General features: G+C 38.6%; 1 protein-coding gene across 5 annotated transcripts in view; it reads left to right on the top strand.

The window, feature by feature from the left end:
- The window catches only part of ATP13A4 (ATPase 13A4), a 134,365-nt gene extending 109,994 nt beyond the window's left edge, over positions 1-24,371 (top strand). The window contains exons 21-30 of one of the 5 annotated variants that reach the window (XM_044252013.1): positions 236-315; positions 1,787-1,829; positions 2,252-2,340; positions 4,401-4,497; positions 6,009-6,081; positions 11,301-11,472; positions 12,489-12,682; positions 13,959-14,047; positions 17,517-17,597; positions 22,736-24,371. In XM_044252013.1, the coding sequence (XP_044107948.1) occupies positions 236-315; positions 1,787-1,829; positions 2,252-2,340; positions 4,401-4,497; positions 6,009-6,081; positions 11,301-11,472; positions 12,489-12,682; positions 13,959-14,047; positions 17,517-17,597; positions 22,736-22,948 (1,131 nt within the window). In that variant the 3' untranslated portion in view covers positions 22,949-24,371. Of the gene's footprint in view, positions 1-235; positions 316-1,786; positions 1,830-2,251; positions 2,362-4,400; positions 4,498-6,008; positions 6,082-11,300; positions 11,473-12,488; positions 12,683-13,958; positions 14,048-17,516; positions 17,598-22,735 lie in introns of those variants that run through there. The other 4 variants (XM_044252012.1, XM_044252015.1, XM_044252016.1 and 1 more) reach the window with 4 other exon arrangements.
- Positions 24,372-24,695: the final 324 nt, after the last annotated feature.

Raw genomic sequence — 24,695 nt, 5'->3', positions numbered from 1 at the left:
CCTGAGATCATGACCTGAGCCGAAGGCAGCGACTTAACCCACTGAGCCACCCAGGCGCCCCTCCTGCTCACTTATTTGATGACTAAAGTCTCAATGTCTTAAAATCCAAAAATGGACTTCTTGGAAACAAACAATTTTTGCCATTCATGGATTTTGTTACCCAGTGTTCTGAGTTTATCAATTACTTCTTGTATGGCTAACTGACATGCTGCAATTTCTCTCGTGTTCCTTACAGATACTGATCAATGGGACCATCTTTGCAAGAATGTCTCCTGGGCAGAAATCCAGTCTGGTGGAAGAATTTCAGAAACTGGAGTAGGTTCTTTGCCATTTCAGGTGGTATGAAGTGCCTGGAGGCATGGCAATCAGGGAGAGTGTAAGAGGTACAGGAAGTCACCTACCTTGGCCAAGGCAGTGGTTCTTAACCTAACTATATACAACAGTCAACTCCAGAGTTTTGAAAACGTAACAATACCAAGACAGCTTTGTCCAGAGATTCTGATTCAGTTGCTCATATGAGGCTCAGACATTAGTGTTTTTTTCATATCTCCTCAAGTAAGTCAACTGTGGATCCAGAGTTGAGAATCACTGGACTAGGACATATAGGGCATGAAAATGTAGGGTGAGAAATGAATGTGGAAGTGTAGTTTGAGTTCAGCTCCTGAGGTACAATGAAAATTTAGATTTTATAAGTTATCACAGTTCTGATATAAGGTGATTTATATGGCAAGAGATTCACATAACCTTAAAAATATGAAAACATTTATATGACAGAGAATCTTTTCTGTCCTAAATCAGAAAAATTATTCTCTTCCAACACAAGGGTCTCCATTACAGAGCAAACAGTTCAATTAACGTGCCCATCATTTAGGACCTTTTATTTCTTGTTAATAGAACCCATGGAGTCCTGAAAGCTTTCTTTACTTCTGGTACTGGACCATACAGATGTAACTTCTACTCCTACTCATTCCCACTTAATCCTCCTACTTGATTTAGTCACTAGGCAAGTTTCTTGATTCCGAAAGCCCTGTCTTCTCCACATGGTTGACAACACAGACTGTAAATGAGTTGCCTTCATATGACAGTGTGGAAGAGAAGTATAGCCAATTTGGTAAATGCTGTGAGAACACTCCTACCTTAAAAAGCAGACTATCTATAATTTTTGTCACCAATGAAAGCCAGCAGTCTGTATGTAACCTCAAAAAACTATCCTGAGGCAGGGATGTGTTTTCTTTCTTCAAAATCTGGGCCTGGCACTGCATTTTTTAGTTGAGTGACTGCTAAGATGGCAGATCTCCTCTCCTGTTACTATTAACAGCACCAACAAGTAATTTTGTTTTGTTTGTTTTGTTTTAGAGATTATAAGGCACTTTTCCATACAGCACCTCACTGAATACGTATAACACTTTGTAGGAGAGAAAAATGATAGCGAAAATAGCCTAGTGATCAGGTCCAAAGATCTCTGTCTGGTTTCAAATCTGTTGCCCTCTTCACTGTGCTCTGGTATCACATCGTCATCTGTGAACATCCCACTTTATAGCCAACAAAGTCACTTCCTAAACAGCGATGTTCAGGGTCTCCCTGAAATGCTTGGATTCAGGAATGGTGCACTGGACTGCTGAGTCACACTTTACTTTTAGTCAAACTAGACTCTTAGGAAAACTCCCTTACAATGAATAATCAGTTCACTTCCTCAGTAATGAAGTTCAACTTATCTTTTTAATTGGAGAAATTAATAGGTAAAATTGCTCTGATATCTCTTACATTTGACATGGTTCCCTTTTAGTTACTTTGTAGGTATGTGCGGTGATGGGGCCAATGACTGTGGGGTAAGTAGCTGCCAGTGTATGGGGCCATAGTGGCACTAGGACAGACAAAAACTTACACTTGATTGTGCTTGCCTGGAGTTCTCTAGAGATAGTATCTCTGGGATATACACTACCTCCATTTTTCTTGTTGGAGAAACTGATGTAGAAGGTTTGGGAGGGTTTCAACCAAAGCCACACATTGCCTCAGTGGTTGGCATAGACCAAATGAGGTAGAATATGGCTCTGGACTCACCACTTCTTTGGCCAAGTATCCCAGTGCCATATTTTTCTTATATAGTAGGCAGAGCAAAATCTGGTCATCTCCTGGCTAGTGCTTGGGTCCACAAGCCACACTGTGGCTAGCTTGACAGACTTTTCTCATGTTGCCTTAGGAGAGATATATGTGAGTGTATATGGAGAGTAAGCTGACTCTTTGCTTTCAGGCTTTGAAAATGGCTCACGTGGGCATCTCTTTATCAGAGCAGGAGGCATCTGTGGCCTCCCCTTTCACTTCGAAAACTCCAAACATTGAGTGCGTACCTCACCTTATCAAGTAAGTAGATGCTTTCCATTAGCATTGTTTTAATCTCTCTCGACTTTTAGGCACAGATTCCATTGTTCTGTCCCGGAAAGAGCAGGGAAACTTTGTGTCCCTGGATGGGGAGGGTGCTTTGCAGGACAATGCAATCAGCCATTCTAACCCCAAGTGAATTTACCAGGAGTTAAAAATAACCATGGGAGAGCAGTGGAATTTCTAATGAAAATCACTCAATAGGTTACTTTTAGAAAATTGGAATCTGAACTTTGTTACTGCTTTGTAAGTGTTGCTCATATTCTTATTATTGTTATTTTTACATGGATCTCCTTAGATGCTTTATGATGGGGGATGGACAGAAACTTTTTCTTTCCTACCTGCCCTCTTTTCTGCTTGACTCTATGCTTTTTGGAATATTCTTTCCATCTCCAGTTTTCAAAATATTTATTCATCTTTGCTGCTTCTACTAAAATTTCCCTTGGTATTTTATCTCTGCCTCCCAGAATATGTACTTCTACTTTATTTTATTTGAATCATAGAGATGGTTAGCACTGTGGATGCTTTGGGCTGTTAACTAACTAACATGTTAAATAACTAACATGTATTTACAGTTTGTGAAGTGCTCTAATACCTACTATCTTATACTTCAAAATACCCTGGAGATGTAAGAATGGTCACTGTTTTCTTTTGCAAATATGGAAATTGAGGTTCAATTGATATGCCCAAGCTCAAACAGCCATATAGGATTAAAAATTCTATTAAAATTGATTTTATTTAGATATGTCTTATCTACAAACATTGTGCTATTCCCACCACATTAAAATAATAATGATTTGGCTAGCTCTTCCCAATTTTTAAAAAACTTATGCATGAATTTGACAAATATTTATAGAGTAGGCACTTAGTGCCAGGGACTGGTGGAGACACTGAAGACCCAGAAGAAAGTAAATCACAGGGGCGCCTGGGTGGCTCAGTGAGTTAAAGCCTCTGCCTTCGGCTCGGGTCGTGATCCCAGGGTCCTGGGATCGAGCCCCACATTGGGCTCTCTGCTCAGCAGGGAGCCTGCTCCCCCCACCCCCACCGCCTCTCTACCTGCTTGTGATCTCTGCCTGTCAAATAAATAAATAAAATCTTAAAAAAAAAAAAAAGTCAATCACACATCCCTTGATTTCATAAAGCTTTCTTACGGATAAATCAAGGTAATGGGAAAAGTTGGAAGGGGACTGAGGAGGTAGAACTGGCTGCCACAGGTGGGTGGTATGTGAAAGCCTTTCTAAGGAGGTGAGAGATGAGAAGAAACTATGTTCTGGTGAAGCAAATGATAGCAGCAGAGCCCCCAAACAGGAAAAAGCCTATTTTAAAATCAGACCAGGAAAACATTTTGACCAGAAGGAAATTTAAACTGTTTTTTTTCCAATGAAAGATGTAAAAGTGACATTTCATAAGTAATCTATTTTATGCTTTCAATATATACTATTTACTCAGATTCAATCAACACGAACAGAAATGAGCATGCTCATTGTTTCCAGTCTATTTAAATTCCATGTATGACTAATTTCAGTACTGTTCTAGTCCAGTTTCAGAAAAAGTTGGGATTGCCAAATGAGATTTGAATGAAGTGAAACACCTGCAGGAAAATAGCCCCCAAGTCTGCAATCTTATAGAAATCCCTTAGTTCACAGATGAAGAAACTGGGGCAGAAGGAAACTGACCTTCCAAATGACATCAGTGGATAGGTGTGAGATCTGGGACAAGTCCTCTGACTCTGGGCTGACATAGTCCCCACAAGAAAAGGACAAGACTAACACTCGACCTGGACTCCATAGCTGGACCAAACCTGTGGACCTCGGCCTGGAATGGGTGTTTCCTAAAAATCTAGTCCTATTCTGACAGCCAGCTCCCATGGGCTCAAGGCTGCCCAGTCTGTCAGACAAACAGTTGAATAATCAGGCTTTCGAGTTTTTTCTCCTGAGCTCAGCTGAACAGCACATTGTAACTGACCTCAATTCTTTCTATTCCTTTCATTTCCTCACATTTTCATTTCTTTTCTCCCACAGGGAAGGACGTGCGGCTCTGGTGACCTCATTTTGCATGTTTAAGTACATGGCTCTGTACAGCATGATTCAGTATGTTGGTGTTCTGCTGCTCTACTGGGTATGACTGGGGACCTGAGCTCTTGGTTAGTGAGGACCAAAACAAGTCGTGGTGTCCCACCCATCCGAGTTTGCAATGCTTTTTAAGGAAGAGCGCGTGTGGGGAATTGCAAGCACCAGGAGCCCCTCTAAAACCACCTTTATTTTGAAAGTAAATCAGAAATAGATGAATGTCCTTGGGAAAAGTTGATGGTGTCAATTCTCTGACTCTCTTGACATTTTTAATGCAGTGGTTGCTGAAGATCAGAACACAGCACTCTCTCTCTCGCTGTTGCTTCTGCCTGCTTGGACCAGGTCTCTATCTTCCCAGTTGCAGTGTGACTCTACTCCAGGGTACCATTCATTAGAGAGATGATGCTCTGATTGGGGTTGCTGCTAAATAGTTCAGAGCCCGCTCTCCCTGGAAAAACAAGCCCTGGTTATGAATGTTTGCCAACTTTCATGGTGTAAATACTACCATGGCTGGTTTCAAGCTGTCTACCTGCTGTCACTGAGCGTGGAGTTGGGAGAGATACACAGGAGCATGCCATTATGTAGTACTTGCACCACAGAGATGTAAGAGTTGTAAATTTCTTGAAAGGCATAGATAACAGCACAATGTAGGAAAATGGTTAGGAAGTGGTGGGTTTGGGAGTATTTATTAGCTTTGTTTTTAGCATAATGTATTTAATGGTAGATTTGTATGACTTAAATTTTTATAATGGCTGTGCTTAACAACCAGTTCAAAAAGATCCCTGAAAACTTAGTAATTAATTCTCACGAACCAGTACAAGCAGCTTATTGCTGATTCCTTAAATTTCTCTCTATGTCTTGCCCTCTCGCCTCTGGATTGAAGGATTTAGTTCTGTTATTTTCAGATTACCTATGTCTCTTCCCACTCATTAATGAATGAGCTGGAGAAGGAGAAGCTATGTATGTAAATTTGGCACTATTTTGGAATCCCAATAATACATGCTATAGAGTTAAACACAGATCACCATTACTCCTTTCCACTAAAGGTTGAGGAGGCAAGGAAGCAAGTTACTTAAAATCATTAAGACCTTCACACTTTTTTTCTCAAGAATATCTAACTGCTTTATCAGAACTTTCTAACAATGCCCCAAAATGCAAATAGTGGGTTCAGGTATTCTTTTGCCATCAGTAAAATTTTGGTAAGATCATCACATACTTAACACTTGTTACTCCTGGGAACTCACTGTTTCATTGTGCCAGACCAAACCCTGACTTCTCTGCTAGAAGGTAGAAAGAAGATCAGAGATGAATCTAGTGGAGTGAGATGTCCCCCACAATAAGGGGTTACTGATGCACAAATGACCCAGGCCAGAGAGCACACGAGGGTGTCCTCCTGGCCAGAGAGGGTTTCCCATCCTTGCCTTTGGTACTCTCACTAACACAAACAGGACCCTGGCTGCACCCTCTCCCTGTAAAATGTGACAAAATGAATGCAGTTCATGTCAGACTTCATCTAAAAGGTCATAATTGTTTTTAAGTCATTTTCCTTTTTATTTTCAGGAGACAAACAGTCTTTCAAATTACCAGTTTCTGTTCCAAGATCTGGCCATCACAACTCTTATTGGCATAACAAGTAAGATATTTTTAAAAAACTCCCTTTGCTCCCTTCAATGTACTTCCTTCTGCCCCAGGAAATAAGAACTCTACTTTTGAGTGTTGGGCAAAAAGGAAAGTGTTAGCAAAAGGAAACCTGGACAGTTCTTTTTTTGTTTTCTACAAAATACAGAGCTTCCATAATGGTCACTAAACATTTAAGATGAAAAATGTTCTTTGAAAATCAGGAATGCTGACCACAGTATGCTTTCTGGTATAATTAATTACAGTTAAAATGTGTCCAGCTTATAGAAGCTGAATGGCTTTTATGTTTTCCATCTTTAAATCCTAGCTTTTCAGGGTTTTGCATGGACAGTAAAGGTAGTCTTTCCATTAGGCCACTCCCACTCCCACCTCTTAAGTGTCTCGTCAGTTTTCCTGCTGTAGGATTTTCCCCCAACCCATCCACTCCCCATCATCTTTACTATAGTTTCTACTTTCCTCTCTGTTAAATATGAATGCCAACAATTCCACTTGTACCTTTAATCTTACTTCCTCCTACCTTCTCAAGGATTTTTTTTTTTTTATGTAATAATCTCTTTTTCCACCATCCTCAGCTTTCCACTGGTCCGCTAGATCATTCTTATCAGCATATAAATATATTTTCTTATCTTCTACAAGATCTGATAATTCAACAAAATCATTAACTACTGACTGAGTGCTGAGCTCGTACTTCTTACTGAACTTAGAATACATCAGTGAAAGAACAAAAACAAATAAAACTTCCTTTCCTTACATTCTAGCCAAATAGCACCACTATCTGCCTAGTTGTTCAAAAACCTGGAGCCATCCTTAGTTTCTCTTTTTATTACTCTTCACATCCCATACCTATGAAATTCTCGTGGCTCTACCTGCAGAAGCTATCCTGCATCTCTCCTCCATCCGCAGCTTGTAACCCCTGTCACAGAGCAATGTCACCTCCCTTGTGGATTCCTGTAACAACCTCCCAACTGATCTTGCTTCCTCTCACCCCCATTTACCTTTCCAAGGGTAGTACAATGTTATTTTTAAGAAATAAATTTTACTGGGGCACCTGGGTGGCTCAGTCGTGAAGCGTCTGTCTTCAGCTCAGGTCATGATTCCGGGATCCTGGGATGGAGTCCCACCCTGGGCTCCCTGCTCAGCCGGAAGCCAGCTTCTCCCTCTCCCACTCCCCCTGCTTGTGTTTCTGCTCTTCCTGTCTCTCTCTGTGTCAAATAAACAAATAAAATCTTTTAAAAAAAATTTATTGTCATCCACTTGCTTAAAATGCTTTGGCCCCTGCTTACTTCTCTACCATCACCTCCAAACACATTGCTACTCACTTGTCCCAGGCACCCCGGTTTTTCAGTCTCTTGAGCACCGCCAAACTTGTAGGCACCACAGTACCTTTGTTTTGCTATTTTTTTTGTGTGTGTGTAAGACACTCTTCCCGTCAATCTTCATATGGCTTTGACTTTTTCTTATTATTCAGATCTCAGTGAAGATCTCAATTTCTCCATAGTCTTATCCACACTTGTTATTTCAGTTAAATTATTTTCATATCCTAGTCAGTATGGAATGGTATCTTATTGTGGTTTTAAATTTATTACCCTAATAACTAATCATGTTGAATATATTTTCATGTACTTATTGGTTATTTGTATGTCTTTTTTGGAGAAGTGTTTGTTTAAGTGCTTTGCTGATTTCTTAACTGGATTTTTGTCTTTTGGTTGTTGAGCTTTAGAGTTCTTCAGATGTTGTGGACGTTAAAACCTTCTCATATACATTATTGCAGACATTTTCTCCCATTCTATATTGCTTTTTCCTTTTCTTAGTAATGTCCTTCAATGTACAAAAGTTTCTAATTATGACTAAGTCCAATGTATCTATTTATTTCTTTTCTAGTTCATGCTTCAGGTGTCATATCTAAGAATCCATTGTCAAATCTAAGGTCACGTAGATTTACCCTATGTTTTCTAAAAAGAATTTTATTTTATTTTTGGCTCTTATACTGAAGTCATTGATTCTTTTTGTGTTTTTGTATTAATTTCTCTATATGGTGTGAAGTTGGGGTCCCATTTCATTTATTTGGCATGTGGAAATCTAGTTGTCTCAGCCCCATTTGTTAAAAAGACTGTTCTTACCCCAGTAGATAGTCTTAACACTCATATTGAAGAATCAATTGGCCATGGATGTATGGGTTTATTTTGGGACCCTCAATTCTATTCCATTGGACTGTATACCATTACCTTACACAATTACCACAGTGTTCTGATTACTTTTTTAATAGTAAGTTTGAAATCAGGAAGTTTGAGTCCTCCAACATTGTTCTTTTTCAAGATTGTTTTGACTATTCAGAGTCTCCTTTAATTCAACATGAATTTGAAGATCAAATTTATTATTCTGAAAATAAAACCACTTGAATTTTGATAGAGATTGTGTTGAATCTATAGATAAACTTGGATAATATTGAAATCTCAACAATATTAAGTTTTCCAATATATGAACATCTGATGTGTTTGTTTTCACTTATATTTTGCTTAATTTCTTTTAGAAAAGTTTGTAATTTTTGGTGTTCAACTCTTTCTCCTCTTTGGCTAAACTTATTCCTAGATATTTTATTGTTTTGGATGCTTTTGAAAATGGAATTGTTCTATTAATTTCTTTTTAAAATTGTTTATTGCCATTATATAGAAACACAACTGATATTTATGTTTTGATCTTATATCTTGCAATGTAGCTGAATGTGTTTATCAACTCTAGTAGCGTTCTTTCTTTCTTTTTTTTAAAGAGACGAAGTAGAAGTTTAATTTTTTTAAGTAAGCTCCATGCTCAATGTGGGGTTCAAACTCACAATCCTGAGATCAAGACTGCATGCTCTCTCCACTGAGCAACCAAGTGCCCCTCTAGTAACTTTGTTGTGTATTCTATGGGATTCCCAATATACAGGATTACGTCACTTGTGAATGGAGATTGTTTTACTTCTTCTTTCTAATTTGGATGACTTTATTTCTTTTCCTTTTCTAATTGCTCTGGATAGAACTTTCAGTATAATGTTGAATAGCAGTGGTGAAATGGGCATTCTTGTCTTGTTCATATCTTATGGGGAACCTCTCAATCTTTTACCCTTGGATATAATGTTAAACCTGCCATAACTTTTAATCATAGGGTTGCATGTAGCATCCTAAATTTATAATAATTTACTTCGAATTGATACCTTAACTTTAAGAGCATGCAGAACCCTGCTACTTCACAACTCTGTCTCCTCCTTTTATATTGTTGTTGACACAAATTACATCTTTATCCATTGTGTGCCCAACAACATAGATCTATAATTATTTTTTTATGTGTTATCTTTTAAACCATATAGGAATAAAAACTGGAATTCAAACCAAAAATACAATAATACAGTCTTCTATATTTGTTCAACTGGTTACTTCTACCGGACAAAATGAGGTGTCAGTAAAGAGGTAGAAATTATAAAAAATAATTCTTTAAAAAGAATTCCTTTTGGCTTGTTTTCATATTTTCTATCTCTTTATTGACATTTTCATTTTGTTTGTATGTTGTTCCCTGATTTCTTTGAGCATATTTGAAACAGTTGTTTTAAAGTCTTTGTCCAATATGTCCAATGCCCAGGCTTCCTCAGAGATGAATTCTATCAATTTATTTTGTTCCATTGAATATTATAGTGTCATAACTCTGGAAATCAGATTTACCCCCTTCTCTAGGGCTTGATGGTTTTTGTTTTGCTGTTTTTTGAAGACTGTCAGAGTACATTTGTTTAATGATTTCCCTAAACTATTTTTGCAAAGACTATATCAGTTGTTATGTGTGGTCAATGAAATCTCTGTTCCTTTGGCTTTTGTTCAGCTAGTGTTTTGACTGAGATTTTTCTCAACCTCCATCAGTTTAAAACAATGAACAAAGAAGATTGTCTTTGTTGTACAAAAGTTTCTAATAATGATTTTGCAGATTTGTTCTGTGCTGGGGCACTTCAACACTTAGCTAGGCTTGTGCTGAGTGCAGAGATCATCCAGAGTTGAAAACTAAGGGGCTGTTCTGGTCTTTTCTGACATATATCTTACCTTAGGTGTGTGCATGGCTTTCTATGGTCCCCAATATACACAGGTTCTTTTGAAAGCCATAATTTCTCAAAGAAAATTTCTTTAGGTTTTCTTTATTTTGGCTGTTATTTTATGTCTCAGCTGTTATCTTTTGCCCCAGGTGATTGTGGGTAGTTGGTTAGGCTTACAGTGTTTTTAAACAGTGTATGCTGCTGTCCTGAGTTAAGTTTCATATTAGGTGAGAGAGATGAGCACCTTGTGCTAGTCCTTCAGGTAACTCCCAGACAGGTTAGAACAGACCTACACAATAATTTGTGTTGAAGTCCGCTCTTTTCCTCCTGTGGCCAGACATGAGAGTCCTCCCCATATTGGGAGTGTGAACAATCAACTTTGAGATTGCCACTGAGATGAAGAGGAGTATGGCAAGAGCAAGTAAAAATGACACAAATCCTGCCTATCACTTTTAAATTGCCTTTTTTTTTTGATTTAGCATTTTTTTTAATTGCTATAAGCCTTTGTTTTTCAGAGTTCCAATGAAGTTAGTTTTAACAGTTTCTGCTTGTTTTTCGATGTTTCTGTGGAAGGATGGGAACTTGGAACTTCCTTCTCTGCCATTTTTCTGATGTCACTCCTCATTTTGTCATTGAATATTTTAAAGCATTACTTTTTAGTGACTGTACGTTGTTTCATTATATAGATGTGCCATAATTTACTGTAAATAATACAGTAATGAACATCTTTTTAAACCTCTGATATTTTTAGCTTAGGGTAAATTTCCAGGAATGACCATGTCAAATGTTATGAACAATTTTCACTTTTTTCATATTTATTATTAAATTGCCCTGCAGAAGGTTTGGTCAATGTAGATTCCCATAAACAGTGTACGAAAGTATGCATTTCATCATGCCCTCACTTAAAATTCTATGGTCTTTGCTCATTTAATAGACAAAAATAAAAGTGGCTCATGATTGTTCTGTCTGCTCTCTTAAGAATGTCTCATATGACTTGAGCTGGGGCCCATTCTTGTTTCGTTCCCTCAAAAAAAAAAATGATGTATTTCAGTTTGTCAGTGTGCTTGGATATGTGGGCCCAAGAAGTTACACTGTTCTTCTGATGAAGAATAAAACATTTCCCTGCTCTCACAAATATAAAACTTGAATTTATTTTGTAGTGAATTTGAATGGTGCCTACCCCAAGCTGGTGCCTTTCAGGCCTGCAGGAAGGCTGATCTCCCCACCTCTGCTGCTCTCTGTGATTTTCAACATTCTTCTCAGCCTGGCTATGCACATTGTGGGCTTCATTCTGGTTCAGAGGCAGCCTTGGTATTCCATGGAGATGCACAGGTACTATCAAAACCTCGATTCCAACATTTCACATTCTAATTTCTAATGATAGGAAGCCAGTGGTTCTTCATTCTTCTAGAATCGTTGGCTTCTTTAAGTCCCTTGGGAAAATTTCCAGTGATCTTCTCTTCTCAGTAGCACAGTTTGAGGATGTTATTCTTTGGCATGAATCTTTTCCTGTCTTGTGTCATGACGACCTATGACCATCTTTTATATCTAGGGTGACCATGCATTGTAATTTGCCCAGTCAGTCCCTCTTTAAGCCTGATATAACAATGAAACTAATTGTAATTAATTACTGAAGTGTAATTGGCATACCACATTATATTAGTTTCAGGTGTACGAGCTATCAGTTTGGCAATTCTATACATCATTCAGTGCTTAACCATGATAAGCACCATCTATCACCATACGTTATTATGGTAATACTGATTATATTCTCTATGCTGTACTTTGCATCCCTGTGACTTATTCAGCTGTATCTGGAAATCTGTACATCTTAATCCCTTTTATCTATTTTCCCCACTCACCCCCATTCATGTCTCCTCTGGCAAGTACCAGTTTTTCTGATGATATTTGTCTTTTTCTCTCACATTAACATCTGTTCTTATTGTATGACAAATTATATAGTCACCTTATTTATAAATGTCTAGAGATCTTAAGTCATGAGAGGGAAGAATCATGACTTACTCATGTCTTTCCCACATATCCAAAATACACATGATGGGTGTCCAGTTTATTGAACATATATATAATTTGCTTATTTATCTATTCTCTATCCATCATCTTCTATCATCTGTTTATCTATCATCTATCTATTTATCATCTAGCTATCTTTTATCTATTCATCTACCCAAAATATAGATCTATCTGTGCTGGTTTCCTTCTCCTTACTTTTCAGTACATTCTTTCCCAAAGTATAAGCAATTACATTGAGGGCATGGAGTCCTATAGATACAAATGTTCCATAAAGACCTGTCATCTTACTTCATTACATTTTTTTGCTTCCTTTTTAGTGTCTGCACACTACAAAATGAAAACATCTCAAAGTTAATTATTTCTCCAACTGCTCCAGAAAAAATTGGAAGTAATGGTGTCTTCGCAAGCTTTGAGAACACTACTATATGGTTCTTAGGAACAATCAACTGTATCATTGTGGCTCTTATTTTCTCTAAAGGAAAACCATTTAGGCAGCCCATCTATACAAACTGTGAGTAGCATTGTAGTTGATCAGAGGTGAGAGGTCACCAGAGGGAACAGATATTCCTGCATCCTCAGGGAGCAGCTGCAGAGTTGATGATTATCTTGGGTTTGCTGACTTCTACTCTAAGGTTTGCTAAAACACATGCAGCCTCATCCTGTGCTCCTTCCTTCAAAGCTGCATTAAATTCTAGGGTTTATTTCTCTATCCTCACCAGAGGTTTGTATCTAGGTGTCATTTTATGACACCACTCCCAATTGGGATGGCCATTGATTTCCTTCCTTGTCAGTTTTTGTCACAATTATTCTGGGAGAAAGTGGAGAGAAGCATCACAGTGTTCAGACGGAACATGTCTCCTGCCATGAAGACAATGATTAAGATTACTGGCAGCCTGGGAGTGGGTCCTTCCTGAAGGAACCCGGCCTTAGTGATTGTGGAGGCTCTTAGACAAAGTACTTACAACCTCCTTATGTTCTGGGCTGAGGTGGGGAGTGTGTTAGGACATGTGGGCGACCTGATTAGCCCTTGGGACATTTATTTGTATGCCACCACTGCCTCTCTAATTGGGAAGATTTAGAAGCACAAGTTGAACAATCAATATCCTCATAAAGATGTGTTTGTTCAGAGAAAGTTATTTTGCCCTTCTTCTTAGGATGAGAAAACAGTCAAATGCTGACCTGCACATGACTGCCATTTAAACATTTGATTATTTATAGCCCTCCCTTTTTTCCAGAAAAGGATTTGAGGCAGGTATTTTTTTTTTTTTTAAAGATTATTTATTTGACAGACAGAGATCACAAATAGGCAGGTAGGCAGAGAGAGAGGAGGAAGCAGGTTTCCTGCTGAGCAGAGAGTCCCATGCGGGGCTTGATCCCAGGACCCTGGGACCATGATCTGAGCTGAGGGCAGAGGCTTTAACCCACTGAGACACCCAGGCACCCCTAAGGCAGGTATTTTGTATTAAGAAGACTCAGGTACTTAAATGTCTTCAAGACATTTTTTGAATATATATTATGTCAATGTTGCTCTCTCTATATTTCCTACTTTTATTAATTGAAACTTACAACATGCATGTGAAAATTTTCACTTGCTTCAAGGACATGCATAGAAATTGTGGAGGTGAGACCCATTGCATAGAAATGAGTACTTTCCATTTATTATGCTATGTTTGGACGTAGAAATCAAGTAAATTTAATCAGTGTTAATCTAGAATATATCTATCAATAGATATGACATTCTATATTCTGATTTCTCTAAATGATAGCTTGTGCTCTTATTTCCTCAGATATATTTGTCCTTGTGCTGGTCCTACAGCTGAGTGTGTGTCTGTTCATTCTATTTGCTGATATTCCAGAATTATATAGGCGTTTGGATGTAAGTCTTATCTCTGGGATATGATGATGGTTTATACCCTGACTTCAAGAAGCAGGTCACGATTGCAATTGACACAGATTCTTGACACTGATTATTCTTTTCAAATAGTAGAGTTAAAAAGAATACTGAATTTATTCATATTTTGTATTTAAGCTGGCCAGGAAATAAGATTCTATCTAGTTTTGATTTCCATGTATTTTAGAAGCATTGAACATTTTTCTTTTAAAAGATCCCTGTAAGAATGGAAAAGTCTATCTTTATATATATATATATATATATATATATATATTCATATTCTCTTTCAAGTGTGAGACTTTTTTTTTCTAAATGTTTCTGTTTTGAAGCTGTTGAAAACAGTTTGCCTATAACAGTTTTTCTGTTAATTCTCAAATCTGTGTTTACATATTTTTTTAAAAAAACTCTTTAAAAACATGTTTGTCTATATATATTCATATTTAATGTCTGCAAAACTTGCTTGAAAAGAGCCGTACCTTGCCTCATGAATTGTCTAATAGTGTGTACTTTTGAGACAAATTTAAAACTCTTTAAGAGACAAATTTTACATATTTGAGCAAGGCAAAATATATATATTTCTATTCTTCTAATCTATACTCTCATATTAGAAGTTCATTATTGCCAAATGTCCTTTAGACCAATAAGTAGAATAGAGAAGAGATGGTAAAAGGAAATGAGTTTTCTCACTTAGTACTACGTGAGTCTACCTGGCCTCCTCTCCATTTCAAAGACATGTTTCAAGAGGGTCAAGATCCTATCTTATTCATTCTTATATTACCAGTGCCTAACATAGCCAATGGCACATAATGGCAATAAATGACTGACTGGCTGTTGTAGATTAGGATCCTAGATGGAGATGAGCACTAGGAGCTCACAGTTCATTGCAAACCAGCAAAATCTTCACAAACCCTTCTTGACATGTGACACACAAACTAATGTCTACATTTGTTTTTCATTTTGATAATTGTGTCACTGCGGCTAACACCGTAATTGCCACGGTTATTAAATATCTCCACGAATTAGAGTAAGAATTCATGGAGATAGTCTTTGTGTACTAGTCTTCTAAGGAAGTTAAAACTTCTTAATCCTGCAGAAGTTAGGGTCAAGACATGTTAGGTTTATTCACACTCTAAAAACAAAAGCTCTTATGGAAAGGCTGATGTCTTTGAGGGGAACCTGTGTGAGGTCATTGCTAACATGACTGCAAAGGAGTTTCCAGAGAATTATTGCTAACCTTAAAAATAACTATTTTTCTTCTTATTACACAAAATTGCAAGTACATTTTAGTAAGTGGCTAAGCAGGCAAAGAAAATTATAACATTATTCACTATATCCTTCCATCTTTGAAACTTCATATATTATAAATGTGCATTGACTGATTTATGAAGTTTATTTAAATGGAGTCACACTGTTTTATAACCTAGTTATTGCTCATTTTTTCAAAAAGTGCATGATTTTTCAAAAATAGAGAATACATTCACACAGTTTAAAATTCAGAAGTTAGGAACTCTACATCTTCCCATCCCTTTTCCCCAGCTGCCAGGTCCCCTCTCTCGAGGCAACTGATGACACCACTTTATTTTATATACTTTCAGGTATATTTTATACATATGCATGCATACATATATATCATGTTTACACGAATAGTAGCAGACTATTACATTTTGTCCAGGTCTTCTGAGCTGGAGATAGCAAGGTGAGATGAGATACGTAAGCAAGTTTTGGAGGAGCTGCCCATATTGGAAAGAACATTAGCAAGTCAAAAAAGGAGGGGAGAGTCCCCTACTATGATGTGGGTCTGACCCCATGAAGGAGGCCAGAGGGTTCAGACTACAGTGCAGTTCTTTTTTAAAAAATTCCTTTATTTTTGAAGATTTCATTTATTCATTTGAGAGAGAATGAATTGATGAGAGAGATGGGGGGTGAGCATAAGCCCATGGGATGGGGAGAGGGGCAGAGGGAGAGGGAGATGCAGACTCCGCTCTGAACGGGGAGCCCGATGCAGGGCTCAGTCCCAGGATGCTGGGATCATTACCTGAGCCGAAGGCAGATACTTAACTGATTGAGCCACCTAGGCACTGGGTGGTGCAATTCTAAGAAAGCCCGACTACAGTTGCTTATCAGAGGTGTCTAGTGTCTCACAAGAATGAGTGCAGTGAGAAGGCCTGCCATCCCCAGTTATTAGCTATGAGCAACCCATGGGAAGCGTGGCCTCAGGGAGAGCATGGTGGGAGATTCTGAGTGGCACTGCAGCGCCTGCCACTTACTCTTCCAGTAGGACACTTCCATGGAGTATGTTCACGGCTGCCCCAAACACATACTAATTCTTCACCTTGTTCTTTCATGAGACAGTGTATTCTGATAATTGCTTCATATCAGTACATAAAGCTTCCTCATTCCTTTTCTATGCTAATATATTATTTCAATATATGTATATGAACCATAATTTATCTGTAGTCCCATACTGATTGACATTTAAGTTGCTTCTAGTGTTTAAAGCTGCAATGAAATAACCTTATACATATATCATTTCAGGCACATACAAATATGTCTCTAGGATAAATTCCCAGAAATGGTTTTGAATTTTTAATTTTAATAGCCTTGCCTACCACCAAGCTGTACCACTTTTTAATCCCTTGTTGTGGAAGGCAGTGTATGAGGCAGTTGCCCTGCCCAGCAGTGTGCACTTGGCTTCATTTCATTCATCCATCCATCCATCCATTCTTTCATTTCACCTATCCATCCATTCAGTATACATATCTATTACATATATCATGTGCCTGGGGAGGGATTGAGAAAGACTCAGAGAAACTGGGGGAAAAGGTATGAGGTGTCAGCTTCATTTCAGACCTGTTTGCTGCATCTGTGAGTACCCTCGTCATGGCACCATCTATGCAGCTGTACACAGTCCTGAGGGTGCAACCTTGAACTGAGTCTCAAAAGCAGGGCTCAGCTGAGGGGAGATGTGGGACCAGAGAGAAGAGGGCAACACTGCCCATTGTGGAGGTTTGACATGTGTATCTTCAGAGCCTCCTGGCAATAGGGCCATATTCCTGCATTCCTTTGCAAAAGCAAACAATGGAAGCAAACAAAAAACACTCATCAAATTTATCAAATTTTGATAAAATTTATTTTAGGAAATTTAGAAATTACAGGGGAACCAAAAAATAAAAAGAAGAAGAAAGAAAGACAAAAGAAAATAAAGCAACAATCATAGTTTACAAATCATTGAAATCATTGGGTATAAGCCTTCCACATTATTTGATACATGCATAAAAACGTGTCTTATTATATGTATTATATGTATGTGTGTATTATATATGTAACATATACACAATGCATGTCTATTACATACATGATCTATAATCTATGAAAATGTACACCATGAATATGTGAACATTTTTCTAGTGTTTATTTTTCTTCAAACTAACAGTGACTCTCCATCTCCCACCAGCTGCTCTGCACTCCTGTTCTGTGGAGGGTCTACATCATCATTATGCTCAGTTCCAATTTCATTGTGTCCCTTGTTGTGGAGGTAAGCGCCCCGGGGGTGCTGATCATCTGGGGCAGAGATAGATAGGGCATTCTTTGGGAGTCTGAAAAAAGCAACGGTTTTATTTGATAGGACTCAGTAGTGCCAGGGGCTCCGTTCCTCAGCCACATGAACAATGGTGCTCTCTCCTGGTGAATTCCAAACAAGGTGTTAGTTTTCCCATCTACAGAGCACACCTGGAGAGAATGGAATTATGGTGTCCAAAGTCCTGTTCATTTATAAAATCCACAAATAGAGAACCAACTCACTTTTGAAATTAAATGTGGTTCACATACTATAAAATCTATCTTCTTGAAGTATGCAGTTCAGTGGTTTTTAGTATCTTAACTGAGTTGTGCAACCATCTCCACTAATTCCAGAATATTCTCATCACCCCAGAAGAAATCCCGTGCCCAGTAGCAGTCACTCTTCATTCCCCTTTCCCCTCCTTCACCCCTTGGCAACCACTAATTTACTTTCTGTCTCTATGGATTTGCCTGTTCTGGACATTTCACATAAAGGGAATCATATAATATATGGCCTTTTGTGTCTGGCTTCTTTTACTTAACAAATTCTATTACTTTTACTTTACAGATGGGAGAAAAGATTCATAGAGCTTTTCCTGGCTTTTATTCTTCATCTCCCATTTGCTCCATTCCCTCAGTAAAAGGAGTCTGTGCTCCCTCTTTCTTTGGCTTTGTGGTTCACTCTCACCTCCTTCAGTGCTATTAGACAAACTCTCTATTCTTCAAAGCCTCCTGAAGAACAGGGAGCATCCCTGGAAAAGGCATCTGTGTCAAAGGGGAGGTGAGCATCAGGATTCATTCTGTCCACAATCTTACTTCTGGTTGCAAACCCAGCCTTGTTCCAGTGAGGGGGAGATTCAGGGTGGGTGGAGGGTATCTGGAACCTGACTTCCCTGCGGAACCTTCCATACTAGGCAGGTAAAAGCTGTGCAGGAGCTGGTGGCAGAACAGAGCATGGAATGAAGTACTGGAGCCTCTCTCTGTATGCAAACCAGGGCCTCTCAAACTGGGATGGGCACCAGAGCCACCTGGAAGACTTGTTAAAACACAGGTTGTCCAGGCCTTCTCCTAGCATTTTGGATTCAGTAGGTCTGGAATAGGTGCAAGTTTTTGCTTCTAACAGGTTGTCAGGCGATTCTGATACTGCTGGTTGAGAAACCACATTGACAAGGACCATGGTAACCTATAGAGATCTCCAAAACCACCAAATTAATAAAAGAGCATTACATCGGTGACCTCACACCTAGTTGCAGAAGGGTGAACCTTGCCCTTTAAGGGATAATCTTATGTATGCATCTTGTCCCTGGCAGTGATCACATTATTTCCTCTGTTTAGTGCATCTGCCCCCATGTTTGCATATTGAAATGCTCTTCCATCCTCTATGGCACCATTGTAGTACTATCCTCTTTGTGAATCTTTCCCATAGCCTGGAGAGGTTAGACAAGTAACAGTGGCTGAAACAATAAAGATATTTATTGATTTACTTAAGAAGATAGGAGGTATCACTTCTCAGCCTTTTGGCTAAGATCAAGTGAAGAAGATAGGAGGTAAGTGATTGCAGGGCTGGTTTAGTACCTCAGTGGTGTCATTGGGGATCATGAATCTTCCATTTTTCTCTCTCTCCATCTTTAGATATTGGCCTTTCACATTTGTGTGTATTGTTTATGTGTCTAGATCACTTCCATGTAGCTGGGCATTATCTCTGTTTTAATGCAGGAGGACATGAAGCAATCTTTTTCCCCTCAAGTATGAACCTTTTACGAGGAAACAAAATAATTTCCTACAGCCACCCTGATGCTTCATTGGTTAGAACTGTGTCTTATCTATTCAATCTGAGTAGTAAAGGATTCTGGGAAACTGGATCTATGCTAAAAAATTAGACAGATTGGCTTAGATTGCTTGTGAGGTATTTTTCCCCCTTTAAGGTAGACAGGAAAAAGTTGGAAGGAGTGTGCTGAACAACAAAGTAGGATACTTTGTAGGAGGACTTCTCCAGCCCTTCCCCTACCATTTCTGATTCAGTAGGTCTGGTGACAGGGACCAGGTAACTAAGCAACGAAGTCTGCCATAATCCCCTAGTAAGAAGCTGTTCAACTGCCATTACATTTGCAGAAGTATTCTACCTGGGTTTGAATCCTGGGTCCACCCTTTGCTGCTGCCTGACTCTGGGCAACACCTGCTATTCCACTTCTCTGTGTCTCTGTTTCTTCATCTGAAAAACAAGTGATAATAAGGGTACCTTATCTCAAAGGGTTGCTGTGAGCATGAAATGTGAAACAGAAAAGCTCATAGTAAATATTTGATAGTATAACCTATTAATATTATAATTTCTCTTGTGGTACTTAGTATTTCTTACTTTGAATCTATCAGTCATTCAGGATTTCATTTGTTTATTCGCTCTTTCCACAAACATTGGTTGACCATGTGCCATGTCCTCGGGAACAGTGCAAAGTGGATTTTGATAACCTTGGCCATTGCTCAGAGTTTAGAGTGAGCAAGAGAATAAATGCCACAGTTATGCGTGTATAGGTTGTATATGGATATAAACTGTGCTGGCAGGAACTCACCTCAGTACCTGCAGTATCAAAAACCCTGCTCTATTCTAATAGAAGCTGGGTAAAGTTTTGTTCAGTTATTAAATGTGAGAGGTGATGCTGCGTGCCTGCAGCAGATGGAGAGGGTAATTTGATACTCATGAAAGATTAAGTTTCTCCTCTTCTTCTTGTGTTGAGTGAGAAGTGGAGATAGGCATGGATGTTTAGTGTGGGTTCCCAGCAGCTTTCTCACTGAGAAATAACACTGTGAGATCCCACCTCTCACCACCAGGCTCTTCCACGGCCATGTCCAGTTGTTTGAGGTTACTCTTCTCCTGCTGTCAGGGGATACTCAGGAACAAGCCAAAGCCATTCGAGTCTGTGGTGAAGGACCTTGTAATAGAGAATTATGGACACTGAGATTTCTTGCCTTACAAGGTGAGCCTAGCAGAGTAGGTAAAGACCCCAGACTGTCATGAATGCAGGAAGATACTTTCCTCAGGTAGTTGTAGGTATATCTGACAGCAGATGCTAGAGATTCCTGGGATAGGCATGCTAACTCCATACTCCCTGGCCAGCCTGTGACAGAGATCATCCAGAAAGGTTTTGGGGGACAGGCATGAGGGATGGCTGGCCTCTTTTTGTATAGTCCTGAATACTGCCTGGTCTGCTAAGAGGTCTAACCCTACCCCTAATCTTAGAATGGCCTAACAAACATTTGAATAGAACCTTGTATTTACTTCTCTTTCTCATGATGTAACCTTCAACTGAAAGGCAGAGGAGCTAACATGGATAGCTTAATTCTCCTTCTTTGTCTTAAAATTAATTGTGTGTGTGTGTGTGTGTGTGTGTATACACGCATATATGAATTGTCTTCATAGCCAATCTGAAGAGCTTGTGTGATGAAGTTTTGTTTTTTGTTTTTTAAGAAATGGTATTTCATAAAGAGGTTCTTTTTGTTTCTAGTTCTACATTTAATTTGCAATGTAGAGTGATAGGAAAGATCACTTCCCGGTGCTTTAGTTTCCCTTTACAGAGCAGTGAAGCGATGCAGCTCATCATAACTCTATATAACTCCAGAATTGTGAAAACACTCAGTGCATGGCATACAGCACTGAAGTCCATGTGTGTGTCTGTGTTTTTCTTTGTTTCATTTGTTTTAAAACCTGCTAAATTTTCCCAGAGGTAAGTCAGATTTTAAGACCATTAATCGGATACCTATGATCCTGCCTTATTCCAGCTCTAAGGAGAACTACTCTTCTCTTATGGATTAAGAAGGACAAAAAAACCTTGGTATGGGAAAGTAGAATCAAAATCTGGCTAGACGAGCCCTGAGGATTGCAAGATGCTCTTGAGATGACGATGTGGGTCTTTAAAGGCCTGTTAACAGATGATCCATTTTTAGAGAATGATTCAGACTAGTTGTACCCATTATTTCCATTGGCAGTGGGAGTCAAATGTCAAAGATGGGTGAATTTTAGGAAAACTGCTACTCTGGCAAAGTTCCTTGTAGAAACTCATAAAATTGACTCTTCTAATTTAGCAAAGATAGCACTGACAAACACCAAAATGAGTTTTAAACCTGTGGGACAGCAGGATTTTCATATTTTTCTTTTTGTTTCTTTTATGATAACTTCAAGATGGTTAGCTTTTATGGCTACATATGATAAAAACGAAAAATTAACAAAGTAACCACTCATGCATTCTATGTTGTAAGTTATAATTTGGGCTCAATTTGAGGGTCTGTCATGAAATAAAATGGCAGTCTAAAATGTTTCCAAAAAGACGTATCTTTTATAATCTTAAAAAATGCATTGCAATGCAATATTTGTAGGTGAAAGTCAAAGGCCACAACCAACATAGTGCATAGCCATTTTTTAAATAACTCAGAAGGGTGGCAAAGGGAGGCACCTATATCGTGCAATATCTTGCATTGTAAGGCGAGTTACATAATCTTTATGACAAACATAACAGGAAGGAATTATTATTTCTGCTTACTGAGGCTCAGGAAAGGTAATTAATTTGCCCATAGTAGATGTCAGATATAGAACCTGAATCCAGATCTGTCCAAGTCTAAGACTGGTGCATATTTCAACTTTACTGACCTCTGTTTATAACTATGCACTTATATGCCAGGGCATACCAAAGCCACATCATACCCATAGCACATCTTTCTGTTGGGTAATTCCATTTGGTGGTAAGTAATTTTAAATATTAGTTTATATGAAATTAAATATGGGTGTGGAATGGAGTAGTTTGCAGAATTTGAATGATTTTAAATTGAATTTATATACAAGATTTAGGAGAAATTTCACCCTTGAGACAGACTACTTCAAGCTGTTTCTAGATTCTTGAAACTATGTACCTCTCACTTCTCCTAGAAGAGTTCCATAAGTGGAAAAGTTTGAGAGGCTGAGACCTAACCCATGAAACCACATTGGAATTGTTTGTCCAGGCCTCAAGCTTTTTGTCAGGCTGGATCTAAGCAGCCAATGTGGTGGTTCCTTCTTGGGGTGTATGGAGGGCCCTAACCTGGAAATATTTGACTTCTGCTTATAAAGAGGAACTCTTTATTTTGCAGGAGGCCATCATTGAAAATCGAGCCCTGTGGATGACATTCAAAAGGTGTTTTGGCTATCAATCAAAAAGTCAGTATCGGATATGGCAGAGAGCCTTGGCAAATGACCCTAGCTGGCCACTATTAAACAAAATATCTTACTCTGACATGCCAGGGTGTGGAAGAGGAGTGTCTTATAGCAATCCAGTGTTTGAGAGCAATGAAGAACAACTCTGAAACCAGTGCAATATACAAGTTAACAAAACATGGAAACGACGACAGAGAGCAGTTTCAGTGATTTTCAAGCAATGAGACTCTTCTAAAATCAGCTGGAGTTTCTGGAATCAAAAACCTACCCAATCATGGTGACAAATTAAAAACTTGATAAAATACTTTCTACAGAACAAAACACTGCCCCAGAAGAGTGCTTTCCTCTTAGCTTCTGAAAATATTGACGGTGTTAGTGAATCAAGAATGGGGCCAAGGACGGCAATTGACCAAGAGATTGGGAAGCTAGTGGACAAAGAGAATATATAATCTTTCTTCTTAGATAACATATTTTTTAAATGAGTTGAGAGAAAGTAGTACTATGTGTAGTCATAGAATTGTAACATGCAAAAGATCCCTTTTGAATTGTGTTTTGTTGGAGGAAAAACAAATGCATGGGAGACATCACACCAATCTTCACTGTCCAGTTTCCTTTCTTTTATGGTACTTTCATAGTTGAGACAATTCCTTCTGCCTCTGGCCTTCCCCTACATATTACTAAGGATGGGCTAAGTTGATGTTGCAATAACAAACAACTCCCTTGTCTCAGTGGCTTGACACACAAGAACTTCTTTCATGGTTCAGGTGACTCTAGACTAGCTTTCTTCACAGTGCTGACTGCCTCAGTCTGTTGGCCCCACTGACTGAAAACAAGGACTCCACATTCACTGTGATGGGGAAGGAAGAGTCTGGAAATCACACAGGACTTTCCACTGCCTCACCCCAAAAGTGGATGTATTTCTTCCACTACTTGAATTTCATTCATTAGGGATTTGGCAAAGAAGTTGCGAAGTACAGCCACTTGTGTTTAGGGCTGGTTTCATGGGCGTATAACCTGTGCAGTCATCTAGATCTCCATGCTTAGAAGGGCCCCACCTTTATTTTAATGCTTTGCTGTTACCACCTTGAAATTCTTAATTTTGAAATACTCACATTTTCATTTTATATTCAGCCCCACAAATTATGTAGTTGGCCCAGCTTGTATTCCTAGGAATGAAAGGAAAGTAGCACATATCAAAGGGCACAGACACTGTCCTCTAAGGTCTACATCTCCTGCCCCTGTGAACATTTCCTGTTTTAGGAACTCCACATCTCACATATCCAACTTCAGGTATTTCCACTCCTCTGCTCTATTATTTTTGAGAAAAGTTAGTCTTGTGCTACAACATTATATGTTATCATTAAGATAAGTCCTTACACAATCTACACAATCCTTAAGTCTGAGGCTTAAGTCTATTTTCTGAAAATAAAAATGGCCCTTATTTTTATCACTATTACAATTTCTTTTTTTTTATTCATTTAGCACAGAAAACATTGAGATTTCTGTTAGTTCAGCAGACAACTCTGTGTTTTAGGACAATTTCCACAAATAGTATTTTAAAGCAAAAGCAAAATGTTCATTACAAACATCAAATCCTAAGTGAATATTCTAGGCATGGATAGGTCCCAGGCTGGCTTTGTTACTTACTGGTAGCATATACAAGCATACCCTTCCCTGGCTGAATTCCTGGGGATGGTTGGAGGCTCTGTGGCTATAGATAATTCTGAGAACATGGTTTCTATCAGCCATGAAAATACCTTGTTTCTTCTGGTTTTAAAATAGGGTGTGAAGAATCATTTAAATAGGCTGTAGAATCATTGTCTTCCTCTGTCCAGAAAGAAATGTTTTCTTTTATAAAGTTAGCCTCAGCAGTGATATGGTAGTTCTGAATGTCTT

This window comes from Neovison vison, chromosome 6 (assembly GCF_020171115.1).
Source record: "Neovison vison isolate M4711 chromosome 6, ASM_NN_V1, whole genome shotgun sequence".
Taxonomy (NCBI): Eukaryota; Metazoa; Chordata; class Mammalia; order Carnivora; family Mustelidae; genus Neogale; species Neogale vison.
Note: the sequence above shows the minus strand (reverse complement) of the source record. Positions and strands in the feature narration are given on the sequence as shown.